The 25,925-nt window shown below is 52.6% G+C and overlaps 1 protein-coding gene across 1 annotated transcript in view; it reads left to right on the plus strand.

Annotated features, from left to right (window-relative positions):
• The first annotated feature begins 3,988 nt into the window (after nt 1-3,988).
• The window catches only part of LOC131215074 (nephrin-like), a 47,299-nt gene continuing 25,362 nt past the window's right edge, over nt 3,989-25,925 (plus strand). The window contains exon 1 of the mRNA XM_058209449.1: nt 3,989-4,037. Coding sequence (XP_058065432.1) covers nt 3,989-4,037 — 49 coding nt within the window. The remainder of the gene's footprint in view (nt 4,038-25,925) is intronic.

Consider the following 25,925-nt stretch of genomic DNA (forward strand, 5'->3'; position numbering starts at 1 on the left):
GCGAAAATTTTCCACCCTCTTCCTCGGTGCCGCGTGTGTGCTGAATACTGTAATTAATCCAAGGCCCAGGTCCTTGATGCAGCATCCCTGCTAGAGGCTGCGAGAAGTAACGGGAAAAACGCTCCCCAACCGTGCACCACGCATCCTGAGTGCGCGTCACTGCGTGTGTTTGTGTTTGTGTGCTCGAGCGCGACAGTGCGAGCAGAAAAATCCTTGCAGCATCCTGCGTCGGTTTTCCCGAGTGTGCTTCGGCTTTTCCGCGAGCGAGAGAGTGAGTGAGCGAGCGTCGTTCGTGAGATGGAATCGCCCGTTTTCTCACGAACGAGACGAGCTCGTTCTCCGAGCGAGCAGGGATCGTAAGGACGAAGAAGGTCATGGTGTGACGTAGGTCCGGCCAGGTGGAGCGCGGCGCGGGGCGGTGTTAGAAGTCGACCTGCCTGCCTGCCAACAGCCAGCAGCCAGCAGTTCTCGCCGCCGTGCCGTGGTCAGGATTTTTCCACACTCTCCATCGTCACCGTCAAACGCCCAGTGCACACACACCCCGAAAGGATACTGGTGGGGAGGTCGCCTACTGGGGATGCGTAGTAACACCGGCACCTCAGAGCAGAAGCCACTGCGGCGACTTGACAGCTGGCGGCATCCTTCGAGGGCAGGGATTTGGGATGATTTTGGGATCCAGGTCCCGGTCCCTGACTCGTTGCCCACCTCCTCCCTGTTGTGCTTTTTGTTTCATTTTCCACCGTTTTCCACCCAGCAGCAGCTTCGGCAGGACGCCAGGACGGGATTTGTTTTGCTTGTGACTACCAATCGGAGTGTGATAACGCACGCACACTCCTTCAAGTTCGCTACGCGTGCCGAGTGTGTCACAGTGTGTGTTAGTGTGCAGTGTAGTGAGCAGAAGCAATCGCAGGACTCGGATATGCCTTGGCCCACCACCGGACGAGCTGCTCCTGTAGGCGCCGGAAGTGGTTGCTTGCGGCCGCGTGCGCCGTGCCGCGGTTAACGTGTGAGACGACGTAATTTATGCCAAGGATGATGATGCCGGTGTCCTGCGGTCGGTGGCTTGCCAAGTGTCGTGCCTGCTGCTGCTGATAGGCCAATCGTGTGTGCCGTGATTTTGTCGCGCAAAACTATCCCGCCGCGAGTGTGTTCAGAGTGGCCAAAGGTGTGCGCGAGGAATAAGTAGAAAGTGACCAGTGACCCGCCGTGGGTCTCGTTTTACGTTACAGGATTTTAGCCAACATTGCTGCTTCCGGTTGTAAACATCGAATTTTTAGATAGGTGAGTGTGACCTGCGTGGTGGAATGCTGGGGGAAGTTTGGCGAGTAATCGACCATCTTCCGATGACTCAGCACTTGAAGCGTAAATTGTTCCACAAACATGATTACCACCCAATCACGGGTTCATCAATTTCTCGCGGTTCTTCGCCGAGGCATCTCCGTGTCAAGCCAGAACACCGGAATGTTTATCATCTTCCGCTGGCGTCACTGGCACATTCCGCCGAGTTGCGGGTCGTGGCTTCCACCGGAAATGATTTATGATAAGAAATGATCACATTTTACACGTCCCGTGGTCCTCCAGCCTACCGGACCCTGGGAGGTGGGAAGTCCGGAGAGCCAGCAACACTCTGGCCAACAACTTTATCGGTCTGAACGGCAGTCCTACCGGCCGAACACGGTCGCCGGCGTTCCGGGGAAAAATTCGTGGCGCGTTGGAAAATTTTACTTTTCCTTTCCGTTCGTCCGGTCACGGTGGCTCCGGATAGGGAACCGACGGATAATGGGAATAAATTTATCAAAAATAATTTCGGTAATTTTGTACGACGACTCCAGGATGCCGAGTGGAGTGCCGCGTGTTTTTCAAACGGCACTCCACATCCGGAGTTTCTCTAGGTGGGGTAGCACCTGCCTGCGCGAGTGTCGAAAGTCTATAAAAGAATGCCTAACAAATTAGATGTAATTCTTATCAATCCGAAGCATCGCTTCTAAACATGTACCCGCACACGGCCCGCTTTTATCGTCCCTTCGTATCCTGCCATCAACTGGCAGCTTGTTTATGATGCCATCACCTCTCTCTCTCGCTTCTGCCTGAATTTTGAAGGCTCTTGAGCTCTGCTTTGCGCCCATCTTCTACGGCGCGAGTGCTAGGGGTTTTCCTTCGCCCCGAACAGCAGGGGGCCCCGAATTGAACCATCAGGTCGAAAATCGTCGGGAACGGGCGCCGAACGGAACAGCGAAACCATGAATAATAAACCTGAAACGAAACGATATACAGCCACAGAGCGAGGACGGGGAATTATGACACGCGGCCTAGGCCCCACACCGGCAGCAAACGGTATCCTTGGGCACGCACGCACGCCAAGGAGTCCTGTCTCGGCCGTTCGTTCCTCGGCGCTCGGTCTGGCCGTGAAAGCGCCTGCCAGCGGGCTCACCGACGAGGCCTAATTTTACGCTTGTCTATTATTTCCCAAACACACAATATTGTGTCAGAAATGGCGAGGTGAGCTTCCCGCAAGTCCCTACGAAATCAGAACCACGGCGCGTGTGTTGCTCCCCGAAAAGTTCCTCGCGTGACGTGACGGAAGTCCGGAGCACGGCAAATTATGTTGGCGTGTGCGTTTAAGTGAATTTGACAATGCTCCACGTGCTCCGCAAGCGTATCGTTTGCCCGCTGGGTGGTGAACTTTACCCAGCAAGCTGTATTAGGTTCGGTGGGACGCCGGGGGGGTGACGCGAGAGAGTGACAGCAGCAGCATATACGATTGACGGCAGACGGGCTATATCTTCATCGAACGATAGGAACGGCAGCCCTGGTAAGCCGATTGAAGGAAGACAATCGAACGGCGGCGGACGTAAAGAATTGCTCCCGAGATCCAGTGTAATGTGCCGACCGGACGACTGAGGCTCTCATTATCTGGCGATGTTTATGCAGCGACACGGTCCAGGATTACCACGGTCCGGCGTACGTGTATAGGTTGGCCCCCCGTCGTCGTCGTTGGATGGATCTTACCGACTTAATTGGGCACAGCCACGGAGCACAGTACGTTGCGCTGCGTAATAATACATTCATCCGTTTTCCTGCAAGATGCCGCCGCTGATAGATGTCTTGGCTTGGCCGTCCGGCCCGCTGGGAAGAATGTTGTTGAACCACACGAGTGTCAGGACACTCGACGGAACATCATCTTCGATCCGGCTGCTGGTCCGAGGATGTCCGAGGTCGTTTGTCCGGTCTCGTTCAGCTCGTCCAACCCACAGCCGGGCGCTAAATCACGATGCTGATAAAGGTTGTTGGTGAATTAATTTTAATTATGTCTCCATCGCACTCGGCCAGCCCAGGCCGACCGCATCCCATCAATCCGGTTCGGTGGCGCAGCCTGCCAAGAATAGAGATTAGCATTCCCGGCCGGCCGTCGGCGTCGGTGTCAAGTGAAAGTGTGTACATGTGACCCACAACCGGTTCCGGTGGCTTGCCGCCTAGTTTGGCCTAGTTTGCGTGAAGAGCCTTCCCGGGGCCACCGTTCTTGGCACATTTCTTGTGCGCTGAGAAGCGATAGCTAAGCGGGCCCCCGGGATCCGGGCCGGGGAAGTCCTTGGCAAGCCACAATTAGCATGAGATGACGTCTGATGGTGGTCACACTCAAGCTCAAGCTTTATCAGCAGCCTGGCTGCCTACCGACGTCTTGATCTTCATCTGCCTTTTCCTGGTGCCGGTTCTTTCGGCTCGCTGTCTTAGCTTTCAAAGGAATGGTTTTCAAGTCCCCAAGGGTTCCGGTAAGCGCCTGAATGCATTTTCCGGACGATGGAACAGGATGAAGGATCAAACACATTGGCTGGGCCCAACCGGGTCTCGGTGGCTGATCTCGCTTACTGTACGATACCTCTAGGCTCAAAATATGTTTTACAATATAGCAATCAAGTATCAGAATTAAGGTGTTTCGGAACTAACGGTTCTCTTCTCTCTGTCTCTCTCTCGTTGCAGGAATACCAAAATGAATCTTCAAATGCAGCTCACCAGACTTCTAGCCGTAGTGCTAACAGGTACGTCCCTCGGGAGTTGGTAGAACTTAGGTTGATGGAACGAAGTGTTTATTAGGTGTCCCGAGTTCTCGGAACTAATTCCTATGATTAAGATTGCTGGGACATTCATTTCTGTTAGTGTTGCCCCGGCATTCTGGGGACTGTTCACTCGACACACTCCGAGCAGCGAGAACTGCAGTGGGCCATAATCGGTCCGGACGGTTGGAGAAAATGTCACCTAGCACCGGAATACAAAGTAAATTGAAAACTTTGCCACCTAACGCCTAGCAGGTGTTCCAACCGGCCTGCAAGGCCGCCGGTACCTTTCTGTGCGCCGCTGACGCACTAAGTACAGAGGCAATAACTCTTGATTAAAATCAAATAAAACTGTGTTATTAAATATCCGTTTTTCCATTCGGAGAACGAAGCTCTCTGGGTCCGTGTCCTTTGATGTCCGGATGCCGGTGGTGCATACTTTTCTGCTGCACACTGGGTGAAGTGCAAGGACCAAAGTGCCAGGACTGGTGCGGGCCATGGGTTGGCTTGGCCCGGCACCATTTATGACTTTCTCTCTCTCTCTCTCTCTGTATGTGGAAAGAGCTCGGAACGTTTTCGTTTGCTGTCGTACAGCCGATGACTTTCTGCTCCGTAGCAGACACACTGGCACCAGACCTGGGTCCTGGTTCGCAGTGTTCTAGTTTTCTCACGCCGGTGGCCCGGAACTGCTGACGGAGATTGCGGAAGAAAGAGTTTGCCCATCACCCGGTCGACAAGGACACCCAAACCCGGGCCGAAACATCACTGCAGCTTGCAGATAGTATCGTCGTCGGAGTCGCCGTCGTTGGCGTCTGAATCTCGGTTCGAAATCTTTTATGCGACGACGAAGAAGTTTGTGGGCATAAGGTTCCGTAGGGTAACATCAGGACACCCGCACACACTGGCACCAACAGACGACGACACAAGAGGCCTCCCAGTGCGCGGATCGATGTGCTCGGAACGCATGTGTTACCATAAGCCCTGACGGTCACATGACGGTCAGGCGCCGCCGGCAGGGGACGCGAGCCAGCGAAGCGAAGGACCAGAAACTTCTTGGGCGGCCGGTTCAAGTGCACGGTGACATAAATTTCCATCTTGCTCTTGAATTCAATTTCGACTTTGTCTTTGGGTTTGGCTGTGTACTTCCACGCCAGGCTTCCGGTCGCCCGGGTTCCGACGGCAGGACTCTGAAGCCGGAGCTGAAAGGAAGTACGGGAGGCGAAATACTTTAAAAGGTACTTCAGCACGTTTGGGGCATGTTTTGTGCGCAGGTGAGAGGATTCCGGAACGCAATTTATGCAGCCATTGGCAACAAATTGTTCAATATTGTGCGTGCGGCGCTGCGGCAGGACCGAAGGGACGAAAGGACGCATTGGCATAATAAGCTTAAATTTAGCATCGCATATCATGCGGGCGCGGCTGCTGCTGCTGCTGTTGTTGGGAAGAAGTTCATTTGGGCGCGCCCTTTTCCGCCGCGGGTCGGTGGTTGATTGGAAAATCGTGGAAATAGAATTATGCCGCCGTGGGCTGAGATTGATATTGGCATGTTTGCGTTCGGTATGTTTATTTTGTCCCGTTTCCCTTGCCACAGGGCTTCCCTACTTCTACTGTCTGGGAGGGATTATTTTATTTTCTCTGTGTGTCGGGCGGCCTGCAATGTATCGTCAAATAAATATGCTGAAAATGAGATCGTATCGGGCCCGTGAAACCCATCGACCGATAAATGGGGCCCCAGGATATTGTCGAGTCGCGTTTCACTTTGCACGGCTCGACATTCCGCACTTGACACTCGGGCTCGGGCTGTTAAGCCGGGTCGACACGCTCCCCACAACCGAGAATGCCGTTGGCGAAAGCGGAAGTGCTTCTGAAAAACCCAACAATTCTGTTGAATAATTCACACCCTAGTCGGCGCCTCCGTATTTCGCATCATCTTGACGGCCATTTTCTCGACTCCCGAACTACAACCATGTGACGCTGACAGCTGACAGCACAACGGGAATCATCGTCGGCCGCTATCCTCCAGTGACCGTGATAATGATCTGAAATCTATTTTCTCGTTTCGAAGCCCGGGATTCTGACGATGACCAGGGGTTGATTCCTTCCTTTTTTGGGGACCCGTGTGTTGAAGGTTTTTCCGAGACAGCGAGGCTTTGGAACGAGTTTAGATTTAGAGTTAGACAGGACCCGACCTTGTACCCATATGATGCCCCATCGTTGGGGCTAACAAATAGACGTCCTCACCGGTTCCGGCATTCGATCGCTTGCCGGGACCGGGACAATCGCCTCTGTTTGTGATTAAAGTTGCCCCTTCGCTAAGCTTCTGGCTGTGGATTTGTGCTGTTCGAGGCAGCTTTTAAAGCAAGCTCGAAATTAAAAGCTTCGTCCACAAAACGGGACACAAAACTGGACCCGGGCTCGGAGTTTCGGGCGTAAATTGACGCTCGCCATTCGAATGCCATCAAATAACGATCATCGCGTGCGGCCCGATTCTGTCGCCATCTAATTTCCATAATCCATCGATGGCTCAGAGCCCTCTCGCGTTCGTGTCAATCCCACGTCCCAATTCAAGTCGGCCTTTTTTGAGGGAAGCGCGATTGCTTAAGGGTCCATCTGCCGAGGTTTGCGATCGCTCCTCGGGAGTGGCAAGATAATTTGCGGAATGACCCGCAAGGCATCGCGGCCTCTGTGGCAGGTCCAAAGCAGCAGCCACATATTTGCATACTGATGGTGATTTCAATTTGTCGTTCGTTAGCAGAAAACGAACCACCGAAAGCGCCGACTTGGCGACCACACGCCAATTCAGGCCGCTCCAGCAGGCCCGACCTTCTCGAGTCGGCCCAACAAAAAGCGTGTCTCCATTTCACCGATTGACGTCGACAGGCGCCTAAAGCGTGGGCACTGCGAGAGTAGCGTTCTAATTGCCAATTGGTTTCGGGCGGGCCGACCGAAAGAAAAACGGTTGGGCTGGGGATAATTTTCCGGAACTGCGGACTGCCAGGAGGAAAAAATGGCCAGAAAAACGACTGCCAAAGAGAGAGCCTCGCGAGTCCTGCTCCCGCGGGCGCTGTCCCTGTCACAACGCGTCGCGTGGATTTGAGTCTCCGTGGGCCATGTTTTCCCCGCATTAGTGCCACAATTTTCACTCGCGCCATTCCGGAGCCGGGGCAGTGCGGGGACGGATGACAATCGTGGCGTGGCGTGGCGCAGGATTCGTCCTCATCGCGGTCGCCGTCGTCATCAAGCAACCATTGATTGACAGCCAGCAAATGAGCGAAGATTAATAGGTTTTGGGAACGGGGCGGCCACGACGGCCTGACTGCTGTCCGGGATGCTGTCCAAACCAGAGACCGCGGGGTGTGCCAGAGAGCCACAGTGAGTGCGGGAGCCAGCGGATGATGCGCCTGCGGACGACGGGCAACGACGGCAAACGGGGACGCGTGCGGACGTGACTCGGGGGAATTCGAAATGGAAGCTCACGGAAGGGCGCAAAACAAAAACTGCGCGTCCTTCGCGTAAGGGATGGCACAAAAAGGGATCTCCGAAAGCGGCAGATCGTTGCCCGGAGATAGGGACACAAGAAACACCGGCGCTCGCTTTCTCTCCCTCTCTCTCTCTCTGTCTCTCTCATTCACTCCTTCGCTGGTCGCCCTGTCGATAACGTGTCCTGGTGTGTCCCCTCCGGGCGATAAGAACCACTACGGTGGCGACGACCCTTCGCCGTCGGTCGTCAGTGGAAAAGTGCGTCGGACGGCGCTTTTCCGGATGTGGCAAAAACCCATACCCGACCGTCACAGCAACCGCAATGCGGTAAAATTTTACAATAATGTTTTGGAACGGCGGAGCGGCGGACTGTCTGCCGTCGGTCGCGCGGCTTATCCTTCATCGGAGACATCGAAAATCGGCCTATCTGCCGCAGAGAGAGTGAGAGAGCGAGAGAGCGAGTGGTCCTTTGGCGATGGCGAAACATGATGCCGCGCCGTTCGGTGCCGGTGGGGGCTTTAAAGGACTTTCCACGGGGTGCCAGAAACTGTGCGATTAACCGTTGATCATGTTGATGGTAGCCGCTTGAAGTGTGAAGCTGGAATGCATCATTTTCCGTACTCGACATAATTTATTGATATATGTTTGGTTGGTGTTATCATGTTTTGCAGGGTCAGATGATTACTTAGGAAACCCGTATAGCTTGGCCTGTTGCTCGAATTTATAGGGAACCCTTTTGAACCGACCCTTTTTTGGGCTTAACGAAAGATAAAAAGATGCCTATGACAAAAACAATGAGTTTTATTAATAAATGAAAAAAATCCCAAACATTAAAAGGAAGGTTAAAGAACTAACGGGATTTTCTATTAGAAAGTTAAAATACAAAGTCGAATGGCAGCATGCTGTGTGTTTGGTGTGCAGTGACTGACAGCATACAGTGTGCGGTGTAGCATCAGACAGCATACAACAGACAGCATCCAGCCATGTGGTCATATTTTCAAAGCGGTAGTTAATACAAAAAAAGGGATAACTTTTCTTGCTGTTCAGAACAAGTTAACCAGTTTTCGTTCATTGTTCATGGATAACGAAAGAATTAATAAGAACCTGCTCGCTGTTTTAGAAGGCCTTTCCCTAATTCAAGCTGCATATTAATAATTTAGATTGGTTCAAAATTTGCTCTTCAAAAGTCGTTCAACGAGCCGAACATTATCTCCGAATTCTTCCCGAAAAGTTACTCCAAAGCGGAACGGATTTTCCGGCAACTTGGGCGATGTCAGCCTGATGCTGTTTTCCATTTTTCACACGGGACTATCGGTACGAGAATCTCGTCCCTCGTAGCCTCGGTCGGGAAGATTAAGATGCAGATAGTATGCGGCAGGCTGGCCTGGGCAGGTTCATTCGTATCATTCAAACGCTTCCGTCGACCAGGTTTCACCCGAAAAGTGGCTTGTAACGTACCATATGTCGGCGCACGGGGCGCATCCATGTAGCGGCTTATGCTGGCGGCTTGTTTTTGCCTGCTGCCGGTGTTTTCGGGGCAAATGTTTTTTGCGCACAGCGATAATATTTTGGTTGGCCCCCCAACCGAGAGGCGAGGCGCTGGCGTTCTCCACTCTGTGGGAGAGCTCATGTTGCGGTTGCGAAAGAGATGCAAATTAAAAATAATTTCAAAAGAGGAAGCCAGGACAGAAGAAAAAACACGACACATGGTGGCCATACGCGCACACATGATGTCCCAAGAAGAAGCCATGGCGTAGCATGGACCCGGGAACAAGTGGTTGCCCAACAACGCCGCTCTCTCGCAGCATGGCGCGTCCACGGTGTGGATGGTTGTGGTTGCGGGCCAACAACGAGAACAATTCTTTGCAGCCAAGTTTCGGGCATCCACCGCAATGGCGAACGAAGGACGAAGAAGTTTTGTCCGAGACACGACGTCCGGGTTCAGCTTCCTGGCGGCGTCACCCCCGGGCCACGGCAGCGCAACATACATTGTGAAGTAATTTGGCTAAAATTTGCGTTCCATTTGCATCTTCGGCGCCCCCCGGGGAAACGCTGCTGTTCGTAGGACTTGCTCCGATGATGCTGCGTCTGTGCTGTAGCATCGAAAAGATACAAGTTTCGTGCTCTCTCTTTCTCTCCCTCTCAATAACTAGTCAGTGGAATCAGCGCAAAATGAAGGGCAAACCAAAGATGTGGCCGTTTTGTTTCCCAGAGCGCCCTCCTCAGTGGTTCTCATACACCGCGCCGAGAGAAGCCCCCGACAAGTGGCTGGCTGGATGGATAAATAAACACTCTGCGCGGTGGCCCTGCGAAAGAAAACGGCCCGCGCACCCATTAACCTCGTACGTGGCCCGGGAGCCCAGCTTGTGGCTTGTGTGACGCAAACAGATGGCGAACGGATCCGAAACCGGGGGAAGAGCATAGATCTTCCCGTCGGCTGCCACAACAACAACCTCAACCGCGCTCTTCTCCACTTCTCACGATAAACGAGAAAAACATAACCGAAAAGGTGATGATACTATCAGCTTTCCAATTGGAATCAGTTTCCATCGAGCTCCGCCGGCCAATATGGGCCGATGTGGGTTAACAGCCCTCCCCGTGGATGATCCCCGACCCGCTGTGATCTACAATTATTAAGATTTATTTCTCATAAACAGCACCTTTCGGTCGGAGCCATTAGTGATGCGCATATGTGGTGTGCCCCCTGTTTCTGCTTGGAATGATAGTTTGTTCAGCGTTTCGGGGGCCCCAAAAATGAGTGACCGGCTTCACGTGGTTCCCGTTGCCGTCTAGCTATCCCAACTATCTGCCCGTTGGTTGCCGGTGGCGTAGGTCCTTTTTGGTGTCCCTGCCGCGGGCGCACACCGAGGTGAAGGTTACATTCTGCGGATTCTGTCACGGATTTCTCGGGATTACTGTCGGCGCTCCTGCCTGTCTAATGAATGTCATGTCGACCGGCGAGCACCGTCGGTCCCAGGAATGTCGACCCTGCACGTTGCCCTAGGCCCTAGACGTGTCTGTGTTAGTGCGGGTGCCGGTTTGGAGACTAAATAGTAGGAATAGCTTCGAACATGCGATGCGGTTGTCGATCGAATACTTTCGGTTGACGGGCGTCCAACGTGAGTTAGGATGCTCGCCCAAGAAAGTCATCCGGAGTTCCTCCTTTTGTGAGGCGATTAACTTCTTCGGTACGGAAAGTTTAAATGGGGCTTAGGACCCTTTCCTTTATCCTTTGCGTTGGGTCGGTGGTGCTTTGCTCTAAAGAGACAGAAACGATGATTGCATTACGATGGTTCGATGGCTTTGGTGCTCCTGATCACTCACAACAGCTTTGCCTTTTACTGTCTCTCCCGTTCGTCGGACCTGCTACTGTGCGATGTCTTCTTTATGGGTTCAGCCCGGACAGCAGCCCGGAACAAATGGAAAGTAAAAATCTAAACTTTCGCTACTTTCCGCTTCGAAGGAATGAAGTTAATTCCTGAGACTCCTGCAGTAGTCCGTAGTGCCGAATGCCCAAAGTCCCGTCACCCAAGTCAGGCCTGCGGACGACAGTTCGGAACGAGAAATAAAACCGGCCGTTCGGCCGGCTGTCTGTCGACAAACTTTTGCCATCAGTTGGGCGCTCCTGCGGAAGGCCCCAATTGTCCTCCCCGGGCGAGGCTTCGGGTTTTCCGGCAGCCAAGGTTCCAATTTACGACGGCCAATTTGTGCGCCTCCGATAGTGGGCTCGGGTGGCCAAAATCTCTTCTCCACAGCGCAGCGCAGCGCAGGCAACGACAAAGTTGTTTTTATTTATTTTACATCCCTTCCGATGCATTAAACGCATCTTAAAAGCCGAGCGTGGCTTTGTGCGAAAATTCCACCGATTAGACACCGTTCCGATCTTCCGATTTCCCGCGATCGCCAAGCGGGGAAAACTTAGCAGCCGTGCCACCCCTCTGGCCCGTCGGAGTGGTTTATGTGCTTTTCGGCGAAAATTCGGGCACCGAGGCTCGGCTTTTCCGGTGGTGGCCGTTTTGTTTGGGCGCGATAAACAATTAAAAACCGGCGCGGCCCGTGCCGTTCGCTGGGAAAAAGGCGCCCACCCGGGCCAAACTTTTCCAACGTCCCAGCCCTCCGCGCAGGGGAAAGTTTTGTGTTTTGGATTCGAGTTTTGTTTGATTTGCGCGCGCGACCGCCCGCCAGCCCCGCCCGTGGAGTGGCCGTTTTATGACAGTTTCTCAACTTTACGGCTTCTCGGTCGCCGGCTTTTATTCGATTGCCGAGCCGTCTTTAAAGGCTGCGGAACCAAATGGCCAAAAACAGGGCGCTCCGTCAATTTAATGGCCACCCGGGTCTAATTCTTTGGCATTTGTTTTTATTGTTCCGTTCAGTCGAAGTGTCTTCTTCGGAGCGCTGGGCGTGTGGGCGAGTATCCTTCGCCGCCCGTAGGAAGCGTTCGATTAAGATAAATTAATTATGATAATGGTTCGGCTCGGCCACTCGGCGCCTAATGGAGTTTGGCGGTCCGCAATACTGGACCGCCGCGTCCCGGTGCAGATAAAGAATTTTCCACGAAACGGAAGGAACTGATTGATACGATCTGGCGTTGCCAGCGAGTCACGAAAATTGAAGTCTACTAATTAGTTGTCGCCGGTCACCGTGATTTGAGCACGCCGGCCGGTCAATTCAATTTGAAGTTTTCAAAGCCGGGAACGGTCAAATTCCACAATCAGGTGTAATCCTGTTAAACGGTGCGCGCCGTCTATCGAAACCGGAGCGCTAATATCGTTGATTTGACGATTCGTGTCTCGAGGCCCTCCCCGAGAGTTTGGGCCAATCAATTTTATGCCTCGCCGTTCGCAAGGAATTCAATTTCCCCGCCACTTGGGGAGCCCTGGCGAGGACATTGAGAATTGGTTCGGGCGTGCGCTAATACACCGAGGGCCCAAATCAATCAATCACCAACATTGTCCTGCCGTGCCCAGTGGTGCGTGTTTGGGATTTTCCACTCGGAAGGAAAAACCCAAACATGTTGCTCGGTCGTGTCCCACGCATGTGGTCCACGTTGGCTCTCCGTTGGGAACGGGGTTCACTACGATGTTTCTTGTCAGGATGATTGGGATGGCTCGTGGGAGAGACGGCATTCGTGGCCGAAAAGAATGGCACAGAGATTGGTTTCGAATAACGCGAACAACCTGTTCCGCGTCTTGTAAATGTGGCTGCGGCCTCTTTTGGGTCCGCTTTAAAAGCATATTTATAACTCAGCCAACTTCTCAGCCAATTTGTAATGCGCGAGTAACTTCATTGGAGCCCCGCGTATTTATTCTACGCCACTGTTACTGGCCAGCGGCAGCAACGGTTTAATTGTTTCGTTAAATAGAATTGCTCGGCGAACTTGAATCGGTCTTAATCTTGGGATTAAGTCGGCGAGAAAAATAGTTTTCCGCTTGGCCGTGGCCACCGTTGGGACGGAAATCCAATTAGAAGTTCTTCGTTCTCCGCCCTCTCTCTTGCTCCGGTTTGGCGAAGAACGTTTGTGTGTAAAAATCCACAAGCAGCAGCTGTTACCCCAGCACCGTCGTCTTGGCCGGGTGCAAAGTTAGTCCGGACACAAAAACCGGAAAAGGAACCCCGGGCCCGGGTAGAATAGAACTGCGGGGCGGGCGGTCGGCCCCACACCGTCCGGGTGGTTGGAAAGCCAATGTGGGACTTCCGGTGGTTGGGTTAAATTTGCCACCTGCTTAAACGAGTTTGTAATTCCCAACGCCAAGCACACCGAACGAAGCAGGGGTCGTCGTGTGGAGCGGGGAAAATGGCGCTCTGTCCAGCGCCCCGTAAAAGTGTCACCCCCACCGGGCAGACGATTTTGGGAAGATTTTGACGATTTTCTCACCGAAACATGATGGAGTACCACAGATTATCGCCAATCCGTGACAGCTGTCAGGAGGCGTCGGCTCAGCTCAGGAAGAGGAAGGTTGAGAGTTCGCGGAAGACGACGACCGAAAATCGTCTGCTAATATTCTCACGCAGCTGCCACACAGCACCTCCTACGGTTCCTCCGGGCAAACTGTCAACCCGACTTCGTGCCGCGTCAAAGATTTCCGCTTTCGCTTTCCTTGGTGTAATTTCTTGGCTCAACCCGAGTGCTAGGCCTCTCTCTAAGTCTTATCGGGCTTTTCCGATCGAAAAGTCGGCAAAAGTGCCAACGGGGTGGAAAACAGAACGGCGGGCTTCCCCCTCAAGCTTCGACAACTAGCAACGGGTGCCGACCGAGAAGGTGTTTGGTGTTAAAGTTTTGTTAACCATTCTGCGAGGAAAATCTGCACCGCATCAGGCGGGTGGTATGTTTTGCTGTCTTCGCTCTTCCCAAATCAACCCCCCAAGAGGGAACACCACAATCGCGCCCCAAAACGGGACGACTGCTTTAAAACGCTGGGAACCGGGCCCCGAGCCGAGAGCTCCTCCGATTAATGATGGGAAAAAAGTATAACAATTAGCCATAAATTAAATGAAGAAAAATTAAGTCGTTAACGAGACCACGGCACGGCGCTGACCGCCCGTGGAACATTTGTGCGCGGATGATGGGAGCTTTTCGGGGGTCCCGCAGCTCTCCTGCCGGTCAGCCAGGTTTCGGGTTTGGTCGCGGAAGTTTTACAGCGCCAGCGCGGGAAACTGCGCCATCAACGAGTGGACCCCGTGAAGTGGATTGTTTTCTCGATTCCATCGTCGTCTCGTCGTCAGAGAGCCCACCGAAACGAGGGAAAGAAAATCCTGTAAACGGTTGTTACGGTTTGCGGTCTCTCTCTCTCTCTTTCGAATGGGAAAAAAGGTAAAAGCACCATCAGCTGCAGTAAGACGTTTAGCTCGGGCTGGGCAAGCGAAAGAATTAAATATAACAAAAATGTAACGCTGCAGAACCACTGAGCACAAAATGGCGGGCCGGCGAAGCATAACGGGCGGACGAAGCAACGCTCCATGTTGTCGTTCCAGCCCCACCCGACCAGAACTCGCTGCCCGACCCGAGAATTCTCGGCGAATAGTTCGCTCACAATGGTGGGAGTTTTCGCAACTTTTGTTCCGCGAAAGGCAATATGAAATGCAGATGATGCTTAGTTTTATGCGCCGCGTCCGCTTCCGGTGGTGTGTGCTCCTTGCTGGGCGGGGGCCCATAAACGAATTCTCGCCCCCCAAAGGCGCACCAGGCGCCAGTGTAATCGGGATTTCATTACAAACCCGGGCCCGGCCGCTATCGGCAGCGGCACAATGTTCAATTAGTTCACAATTAAAGTGCCATTTTTGCTCAAACTCTTATTCTTTAAGTAATGCCAAACTGTTTTACAGTTATCGTAAAAGAGCGGCGTGGAAGACGTGAAATCAACATATGCTCATTAGCAACACCGGCCAACTTCCTTACACCGGGTTCGCTCGGGCGAAAGCCGTTCCGATCGCCGAACGGTGAAAATACCTTATCAAGTCGCCGAGTTTCGCGGGTCCCGAAAACTGTGCGATAACTTTTGGAGCACCCGCTCTAAACCAACAGCCAGACAATAGCCGGCCTGCGGGCACCTGAGGCCGGATATCCGGCACATACCACCGGGGGGGGCCGTCGTGTGTGTTGTTCGGGGCTCCGGGCTCCACCTGACGCGGGTTAAAAGCAAAAGTTCATTAATTACGAAACATGTTCCGATTTGCGCGACCGACGACTTCGTCGTCGTCGTCGGCAACGAGCACAGATTGGCCTTTAATTTACTTAAAAAGGCATTCTCCAGAAACTCGCATCGGAAAGTTCGGAGTTTTCGGTGCAGAGCTTCGAGTCGTCCGACTCCACAAAGAACGGCGCCGTGACGTATAGCTAATGAATCTTGCGCGAGGAAATGTGAACCGGGGCCCGTTGCTGTATCCTTAGGAAAGTTTACGACCAAACGAAAGTGGGTTGTGGAATATTTCGGCAAGCTTAGTCCGGCGTTTTGTGTGCGTGGAGGCCACATTTGCCCGAAAAGCCTGGCAATTAATCAAAACTGGTTCCGTGCCGTGGCTTGGAAGGATAACATAAATATTTCCATTTTTACGTTCACTGGCCTACGGGCGACACACGACTAGGCACGGTTCCGTGTGCTGATGGAGACGTTTGGCTTACTGAAGCGTTCACCAGGTTCTAGGTATTAGAGATTCGTGCCGAACGATTTCTTAACAAGGTTAATTGGAGTCGTTTTGCAATATTTTGCCAAAAGCCCAATATTAACGGCTCATTTGGCGAACCCCCGGATAGATGGGTTGTTTAATTTGCTTAATCGTATCGATTTTCCCAATGTCGGCTAATTCATTAGGCCATTGTGACAATTTTCTATTTACCAAAGGCCGCCACCCGACGAAAAGTCGTTCACTTCACGAGCTTGCCCATAAAGGAAACTCATTTCGGTGGTAAAGCCCTCCCGCAAGGAAGAGTGGTCTTGTGATTGTGAGAGTGACAGAATGGCGACGTTCGAAGGGACATTCGAGAAAAGGCAGGCGAATAGCAGGAAGCCATCCACGGCGCAAGGCTTCGGCCAGGAGATGGCGTTTCGGTTCGGCCTGGCGGATTTTTCGTGCGGTTTCAGCTCCTGGCTCGAACCCCTCTGGTATGTCCGCGGGGCTACCGGAACCTTCGGTGGGGGGTGAGGAGGCGTCTATCAAATGATGGAATCCCATCCAATCTGCGGTCCATCCCCATCCCCCGGTCCAACGATCGACGGCTTCCGCCAGGTCCGGCGCCCGGTCCGAAATATCCGCGGTTATGGTGTCGTTTAATTTTGTTGAAATTATTTTACGGCCCAAGGACCAAGGCGAAGCTGTCACGGAGCGCAATTTTCCTCCACGATCCGGCCTGTGTTTTCTCGCTCTCTCTCTTTCGTCCTTCGGAGCGGACGCGCAGATTCCACAGGTCGGTCGGTGGAAGCAATAAGCGAAATAGGTTCGCCGGAGCGGGGGTCTCCGAGTCGGGGGCAGCAGTAGAAGGGCATTAAATTAATGCTGTGGGAGTCTTCATTTTGTGTATTATTTTTAAATTTCATATTTATGGAAGTACACTTTTGATCTGATGAGAAGCTCCCGGGCCCGGGGAAGAAGCTCCGTTCCATTTCCGTTCCATACGGAAAGGAGACTTCGTTTTTTCCTCCCTTGTGTGGCCCATTTTGAGTGAACGGTAAAGTTTAATTAAAAAGAAAAAGAAATGTCTCCTATCAACGTTCGTTCCGAAAATTGGTATTAAGCACTGTGTCTCCTAAGTGCTTCACATATTACCTATTCTTAGAAGCCATGTCCTTTGTCTTGTCTTCGTTTCCATTCCGTATCTTCTTGAGCTGTTTTCTAGTAATTATATATTCTACCGGATTATTTTGCCTATAATATACCAGCCCGTTTGTGAATATGAAGAACTTATGAATATATAAATAAATTACACAATAGCTGGCGTAAAAAAGTTTTTGGTGAATCATTTAAACATTTGTATAATATAAGTCCATATGCGTAAATTTTCTTTTCAATTCGCTCTCTAAAGATGTTGAATATTTATGGTTCTAATAGCAAAATTATGAAAGTTAAACAACATTTTGATTTTATCTCCTGTATTGGTACAACTCTTTGCAGCCATAGTTTTTTTTATATGTTTGAAATTTGAAGCTTTGGTTTTTCAAATCTTGTGGTCTTCAATTTTCCTCATAATTAATTGTCGATTCTCACAAATTCTTATACAAATATGCTTATACTAAAAATCATAGTATGTATCTAAATTGAAATGTATTATGCTTATTTTTGTCATATTTTTTAATCACATTCTCGTTCGGACGTTTGATATCAAAAGTCACCATATATTGCATTGCATACTCGGGCTCACCCGGAGCTTCTCGCGTTTTTTTGTCATTCCAGTGCACACATCACTCGGCTGACCACACCCCGTATGGGGTGCCCGGGGGCCTCAAACATCCCACAGCCCACAGCGGGAATGGGACGGATCGGCCAGCCCGGGCCGGATCTAATTGAATTTAATTTTCCGACAGCACTGCTGCTGTCTCACACCCAAGTGCCTTTCATGCGAATTTTCGCCGCTTTCCTTCGCGGCTTTCCACTCGGCTTTGTTGACCTTTTCGTTGCAAGCTGATGCCTTGCCGATGTCGAGTGTCCTTTTCGTTCCTTTTTTCCGATTTACTGTTTAGTTTGTCCACGGCGGCCACCCGACCGGTTAGCCTTGGTCCTTGGGGAAATTTTCTCAAATTGCTCCGCGGCCGCTAAGTGTGCGGATATATTGCCATAAGTCTGCGGCGGTGTGTCGCTTTCCCGGTTAGTTCATCAGTTTTCGTACTTTTTGTTTATTTGGATTTTCCCTTTCCATCGGTTGGCTTCACTTTAAACTACGGTGACATAACTCAAACACTCGGCCACGGACCGGGGCCCATTTATTTGATCGTGAAATGTTGTTCCAGGTGCGGCCAGGCACGTGGGCATCGGAAAGGTGAACAAATCGCTCCACTCGACGCGATGTTCGAAGGGCGAGAAATAGGCTCCACCCCTGGCGGTCGCGGTGTCCCAGGATCAGAGCCTTTCGAACTCGATGCTGATGGTGTGTGTCCGCGCGGGCCCCTGAACCGATGTTTTATGGGTGGCTCTCACGAACTGCTGAACCGACGCCATCGCCAAGCGTTGGGGCGTTGTTCGTAGGCAATCGAAACATTTGTAGCCTCGTGCCGTTACAGCCGTTGACGTGATAGAAAACATAAGTACCCTGGGCTGGGCTGGGCTGGGCCGAGAACTCCGGCCCATAATCTGATTTGTGACAGTCGTTCCAAACGATGCTAACACTAATTTTTAACCACACAATTACTGGCCGCACTCCACCACCCGGTGTAATCGGTGCTGCCCGCCAGTGATTAAGATGTAGCCACTTTGACTGCTCCACACGCTACCGCGGCCGGTTTATCGCTTTTCGATTGACTCCCGTGAAGTGGTGATCAGCATAAAAAGAAGCCAGTCCGAGCCTGGACCTGGAAGCACACACATGTTCCCCGTTGGGCCGTCCCGACGACCATCTGGCGTGGCCGGGCGGCATTAGCATCAAAATACTTCAATCAATTTTCTTACACCTTGATCCGTTTAATCTTACGATAAGTGGAGCGCAGCACGCCGGCTAGGGCCGAACAACAATGTCCGTTGAAGCGTCGTCGGCTGGCGACCTGATGAAGCTCCGACTCCACACTCTGGGCAGGCCGATCGATGGGCGGACGGAAGGATTTCGGGTTTGATTCTCCGACTCCGAAACGATATCGTTATTGTGCGTAGGATGGCCTCCCAGTCACAGCCGGAGAAAGATTCATCCCGTCAGCTCGATATTGTTGGCCACAGTCCGGTGGATCCGGTGTGCCCACGCCAGCCACGAGCCGAACGTGTCAATCGACCACGTGGAGCCACGCTGGTGGCTGGTGGCTTAAAGTCGTCGAAGGGCTGAAGATGAACAGCTTGGACTATTGGAACTCCCCGGAAACGGGACTTACCGACTCGTTGGATTAGGGTGCCGTGTGGGCGTGTGGATTTTGGTGTTGTTCGCCTCAATCCATATTTCTCTACTCCGCGTCCATGTTGTCGGGAAGGATTTAAATAGGCCGTAAAGGGGAACAACACTCTCACACAGAGATTGTTGCTTCGCATCGGCAACATGCGTGATAAGTGCCTGAGGCACGCCAACATAGGACCGGATTTCTCTCTCTTTCTTGGTCGACGCGGTCCGTGGAGTAACGGAAACGGGCGGCACGGCGAGAGAGCGAGCGACGTTGATGATGTTATTCAGTTCTCGCCGTGTTGGGTTACTTCTTCCTGGACCGCTGTGCTGCAGAACCACTTGGGCTTGCGAATTGCGAAAGAAGTCGTACCGCCGCCGATGGCCGCCGTTTTCTGCCCGAGCCTTGCCGAGCCCAACAGTACATGAATGTGCAATCAAGGGTTTGATTAATTATTTACGGCTACTGGCGGACGACTGGCGCTGGCCGCAACAGATCGGAAGAACCTACGATGGCTCGGGGCCCAACGTAATTATCGTACTCTTGTGTGCAGCTTTCGCTACAGTTCAGTTGCTCCGTCGTTCGTTCGGTGAGCGGCTTAGTGGCCCCGTCAGCCGGCCAACCTGTTCCACTCTGTTTTAACTCCGCTCTGGACCTAGATTTCTTCTACGCGTTCGCGTTCTAATGGGCGCGACCTGGAGCGTGCTTTGATCGAGGCCTTTGCGTGATGGATTCTGCCGTGGATTCGGCTTGACAGTGACGCTTTCAAAGGTTGAAACGGGTCTTGATTGAGATAATCAAAGGGTTGTCCTCAAACGGGACTAAACGATCGAATGTTTCGGTTAGTTAAGGTCCGGGCGTTTGGTCCACGCCTAGTTTAAGTGTTTCGCTACAGCCACTTGGCAGCTTGAGTTCGATTCCCGAAGGTTGACGTTTCATATGCAGGGTAAGGCTGTCACCAGTGATTCATCAGCTATCATCAGCTAGTGATTCATCAGCTTCACAGTAGCCTATTGATACGATTGTTACACTCAAAACTCTTTCTTAATGTCAATCTTCGGCCTGGTTATCAATATTTGATAACTCCATACACAAATTCTTACTTATGGGCAGTGGATTCGGAAGTCCTTCTCTCAAGTCCTGTTCCTTTATCACCCTGAGCTGGCTGATTCCATTCCGCTTCTGCCCCCGAAATGGACATCTCGTGTCTTGGGACGGATAAATGAGAAAAGCAAACAGCGCCCAGTGAACTGGCTTCCGAAGCTGTCTTTTGGATATCACTTTACACACTACGGCTACGTGACTCACACACGGCGCACATCCCGGCGAGAGGGCAATGACGTCCAAAAAAAGAGGTAAAGAAAAGACATTCAATTCCGCGTGCGCCACTTTTCCGTCGGAACGACCAACGGGGCCCCCGATAGAGGAGCCCGCAACCGGAGATCCAGATACAGCTTCAGTCGAAGTCGAAGTCTTCGCCGCGCCAGGCCGTCGTGTGGCAGCGACGACGTGCGCTGTCAAACCTACCTCCACGTGAATGTGTCTGTGTGCCTCGCGGGCCTCGGGTGCCCCCGGGGGGGGGCAAAGTAGACATGGCGCGTGTGCCGATCCGGCCGCCGAGAGATGATCGTCGCGTGGAGGCTGCGTGTGCCGCGCTCCGGTACGCCCGAATTGGGTGGGGTCTCCTTTCCTTTTTCGGCAGAACAAGCCACCGGGCCGACCGACGAAGTCCCGGCCAAAGCGGACACACCGAGAGAGCCGTCGAAGCAGGAGGTTATTAGAGGGCACAGCCAGCCAGGCAGCGCGTTATGAAGGCAGGAACCGAAAGGAAATCGAAGAATTGAAGTAAACCAATCAGTCGCACCTGCAGACACAGACCGAGGAGCGAGCGGAGCCGGAGCGAATGTGGAAGAACCGAAAGCGGAGCAACGCCGCGCGAGATCCGTCCGTTCCGTCGGGTTCAAGATCAACCGATTAATGACGTTAGAATCGGGAGAGCGAAAGAGAACCGACGGAGAAGGGTGTACAATGTAATAACACACCTGAACGCACCCGGCGGGACCCGGGGGCCGGCTGCGCCCGCCCGCCCGCCTTTTCCCAGGCCCTCTCCCGTGCGCCAGAGTGATCCGCCCCGGGCGATGGAAGCGCTGCGGTGAACGGAAGTCTCCGCAACGCCGTGCCCCGCTCGCCGCGTCGGGTGTCCCTATGGAGGCTTTTAAGGCTTCATCTGAGGGCCCCCTGGGAGACTGGCCTGGCGCGCGCCCGTGTGTATGTATGTGTGGTGCTCTCTCGGTCCAACTCTTTCCCTCGTTCGCTCCGTTTCCTTCGCATGTTCCCCGCGCGCATCAGGCGTCAGTTGTTCACATGAATAATAAACGCCGGCAGTCGAGGTAGATGGGCTCCCTGGGCTGTGATATGGCAGAATCAGGCCATCCGAGAGGGCAGAGCCCGAGCCCCAGAGTGCCCGATAACTCGTTTTGTATTACGTGGCGGCGCGCAAAAACCCGGCCCCGCTGAGAAGTGAAACAGATTTCTCTCGTTTCCCGGTTTCTCCGGTGTTCCTGGCGACTGCGATGGCGACGTCGTCGTCACCGGACCCGGGGCTAGAGAGCGTGGAGTGGAAAAAAACAATCTCTGCACATACCTATATTTATTCAACCCGGCCCCCCGGGTCTCTCCCTCTCGTTGGTCATCTTAACGCTCGACGGACCTGTCATCTGCGGAACTTGTTTTGCCTCGGATTTCGCCGTCGTTGTCGTCGTTGACGTTGTTGCGCTTGTGTTGGTGTTGGACAATCTGCGTTGGGACCCTTCGGAGCTCAACCCTCCCCCCCGCAACTGATTCGCTTCTGGTGGACGCGCTGGACTTATGAATGAAAACTGCGACGGCCACGCTACGTAAAGGAGTTGAGCGCTGTGCTGCGCCTGCGGTGGTGACTCTTGAGAACTGTCGTCCCGCCAACCTCCGCAGCTCTGCGCGAGTCCCACACGACAGAAAATAAACAAAACAACTACGGCCGGGGAGGAACTGGTTTCCATGCCATTTATGGTGGGAAGGAAATGAAACCTGTTTCGGTGCGGAGCGCGGCACATGCTGCAAAATTTAAGACAACAGCGCCCAGGTCCAGCGGCCAGCAGGCGAGATTTGGAAATGGAACGAGAACTGAAGCGGGACACTTGCCACGACGACGCCGATGATGATAATGGCGGCCGGATTCAGTTCTCCGACACGAAGCGATAGCCAAAATAGATGACACCCGGTTGTCAAAAGCACAGCCAGCCAACTGATGCGCGAGCCATTGATTCCTGGACACACACTGTCTCCGCCTTGCTAGGTCTAGGAAGTGGCCAGCCACCCATTGTTCTACGCAGGCCGCGAAGGCGCACAATAATTTATGAGTTGATTGCCCGTTTGATTTACGGTAGACTCCCCGGCCATGCGGTGCTCCGGGGGGCCCGTTACGCTCATCTTGACAAATTTATGAAGATTTATACTTACTTCCCACTCTCGGGGCTGGAGCCTGGCCCCGCTCTGGAGGTCTGTGGTTTTGACCGATCGGGCGATGCTCTAGTGTCTAGAGTGTTGGGAAAAAAAACCAGGGGACCCCAAAAAACGAAACCACAACGAGCGAACCTGCAATCCTGGGAACCTCCGGCAGTCTCGGCCGGGAAATCGGTGTCATCGTTCGTCCGGAACGGCCACTCAATATCCAGGGCGATATAAATTTGAAACCCGCCAGAGCTGAACTGCTGAGGACGGTGAAGCTGAAGGGAATCGAAGGGAAACCCTACCGATGCCCGGCGAGAGAAGGATCCTCGGTTCGGCCAGCGGGATGGCCGTGCGTTTCGACGCACTGGGTGCGATCGGATCGCGTCCGATCCGATTGACGGGCGAACCGGAAATTAATAATCGCATCACTCGCGCCCTTCCGACATCCGAGCTCTCCGAGAGCCGCGGGACTGTTCGGGGTTTCGGGGAGTCCATCTTTCTTTGGCTCTCGTTTCAGCCCTCCATCGGTCGGTGATATGTGAGGATTCGAAACGAAACAAAAACCCAAGACGCGGTTTGATGTCTTTATCTGTTGTGATTGGACCCCTTTTTTTTGGTTTGTTTGGGGTAGATCCAAAGAAAAACGCATTAATCTTGCTTTCCTCGATACTTTTTGGGGGGCTTCTTTCTCTCTCCGTCGGTTCGTACGCCTGGAAATTTATTATTAAAGCTCGGCTCGGAAGCCCCTTTGTTGAGCCCTAAGCCCTGCGGACTGATCAACTCGTGTCATGTCTTTCCGGCATATAAGAAACAAAAAGATGGGACAATAAAATGCATCAACTCAAAAAGGAAGCCTAATTGCTGCAAAGACACATTAGGGACACACGGTCCGTAAATGAGTCGTCTCTCATCACCGGTCACCCATTCACCGGTTTCGTCACTAATGAATTTCACACAAATTAAGCAATAGCTTTTCGATCCGCTGTAAGCAGAGAGGCTCTGCCAACGCACGGTGCGTCCGCGAAGACTCTGTGTCCCCGATGCTTGGGTTGAAAAAGTGGCCCATAAACCTCCTCCACCGATGGCGATTGTCAATCCGTTCGGTGTGGATCCGTAACGACCACGCAGATCACCCGCGGGATGATGGTGACTCGCGCGCACGGCTCATGGCCAGGCCGGGTCGGGCCGGGTCGAGCATAAATCAAAGTCCGTTATGCGTGTGCCCCCTAATGGAATGGTGTATGAATATTGAGTGGGACGCTCGCTTCACGCTCGTTGCTGTCCAGCTAGCAGCGGCGGGGATTAGAGCTTAGAGACACGGCCCGTTTCGCTGACCTTACCGAGTCGCGATCAAATGGTGTAAGGTGATCGAATCGGTAGAGATCGTGCAACGTGGATTGGTAGCAGCAGCAGCAGCTGGAATGGAATTAGGTAGCTGTTCGCTGCATTACAACATTGTGTTCACGGTTTGGAGGCGGCACGTTCGAAATAATTCGCCGCAATTGACGTGAACCCGCGGGTAATCGTAAATGTAACCATTTTCATAAACTCTTGTCGACGGTCTGATCGTTTATTTTCTGCGCCCTGCGTACAAAGTCAGACCCGCCAAGAAAGCAATACGAACCGCTCGGTACGATGTGTGCCAGATTACATTTAATTGATCTCTCGACGCCGAGCAGCGATGTTGGTAATGTTTATCGTCGAACGACATAATCAGCGCAGCGCGCTTGAATCGGTTCGAGCAGCATTTAAGACAACCGCCAGTCTCTGTGTCGATTAGGGTTTCTTTCGACACTGGCACTGGCATGGCATTACAAAATTAACGCCATCGCTTAATACGGATCAGACGCTCCGATAGACGCGTGTGTGGAGATCGAGCATCCAAACCGAACCGAGCGTGTATGGAGTTCAGACCATCTTTGGGCCAGTTCTCGGGCTTCGGAAGTTTAATTTTACAACCAATAAAAGCCAAATCAATTAGAAGCTTCCAATTAACCAAACAAGAAGCGATCGTAATGGCTGGACTGGACGAGCGAGAGATGGACTAGGCAAGAAGCATAGCTTTATAGCCGGACAGGGATTTGTTGGGCGCACGATTGGATGGTCCCTTTCTGGGGCGCTGTTTTCGGGGCGCGGAGGTTCCACACAAGAACAAGTGCAGCAAATTACTACACCACCGCCGTGGTCCACGGCCGGCCAACTTGATGATCCGGTTTTTGTTGGTTCTTTCTCTTCGGTTGCTAATGATCGATTCCGATCGACCGGAGACCTGATGCCCAGGTTGTGGTGTCTCCAGCGGTGCTAATGAGACGTCTGTGGCACAGAAACTCACGGTAGAGGGGTCGCAGCAGGTGGGAATGGGCGTTTGTGTCGCTGGAAGTGTTTGAATCGGTTCTAATGATGACCTGGACCGAGGCTGGAAAAGTGTGAAATTTACCGATATTTCGGGGCGCGTATATTAGTTTGATTGCTTTTCCTATGGCACTTGGTGAGACTGTGGCAGTCAGGTCGCCGTGAGCGAGATCGTTAATCGGCTGGCCATAAATTTATTCCTTGTTCGGTTTAGAATGCAACACCGCGATCGGAACGGGTAGGGGCGAAGATTAATGAACGAAGATATGAACCGGGGCCCCGGGCAGGATCATAAACCGAACCTGGAACCGGTATTGGGCCGGTTGGGGGAATGTTTTTTTTTTTTTGGTTTTGATCGCTGGAACACACGCTTCAATTTGGACGCAAAGTATCGAAACATTTTCAAGGGAATTAGGATGCCAACGAGAGTGTGAGCGCCCTGTTCGGGTGCTCCAATCAGAGCTCCGATCGGTCCAGAGCAGCGTGGTTCTGCAAAATTGTGCTACAATTAAATTTTAAACTACTACTCCGCAATCTCGGGACCGCGGGAGAGTGCATTTAATGTCCGCTGGAGCCACCCAAAATTTGCATATTCGATTAATGGCGCTCCATTTGGGGTTCCCGATTCCTTGATTCCTTGAGACTTGGACCACAACTCCTCTGTCGCCTGTCCTTTGCGCGGTGGGAAATGATTTTTTCACGCCACCACCAGTACCGGGGAGGCCCTTGCGTAGCCTATCATTATCGCCACTGGCCACTGTGCGCAAAAAGCGAGGGACTTTCTCAGGCCCCTTTGGGATCGCCGGGATGGCAACGCACCATCGAAGTTTATCGTCGTGGGAAACGCAGGGTGCTGCACTGATTACGCACACACTCAGGTGCGTTGAGAGGATTCCTTCCTTCCTTCCTGCGAAGGAAGCCTTCAAGACGCCACCGGTAACCGGGGATCGCTCTTGTTGCTCTGTTTCGTTTTGCCCAACATAATTATCCCGTTCGTCCGCTTCGTCGTTCCGGCGATTGCGCTTTCACGGATGGCGATCTGCGG

The sequence above is a fragment of the Anopheles bellator genome, chromosome 1, assembly GCF_943735745.2.
Source record: "Anopheles bellator chromosome 1, idAnoBellAS_SP24_06.2, whole genome shotgun sequence".
Classification (NCBI taxonomy): domain Eukaryota; kingdom Metazoa; phylum Arthropoda; class Insecta; order Diptera; family Culicidae; genus Anopheles; species Anopheles bellator.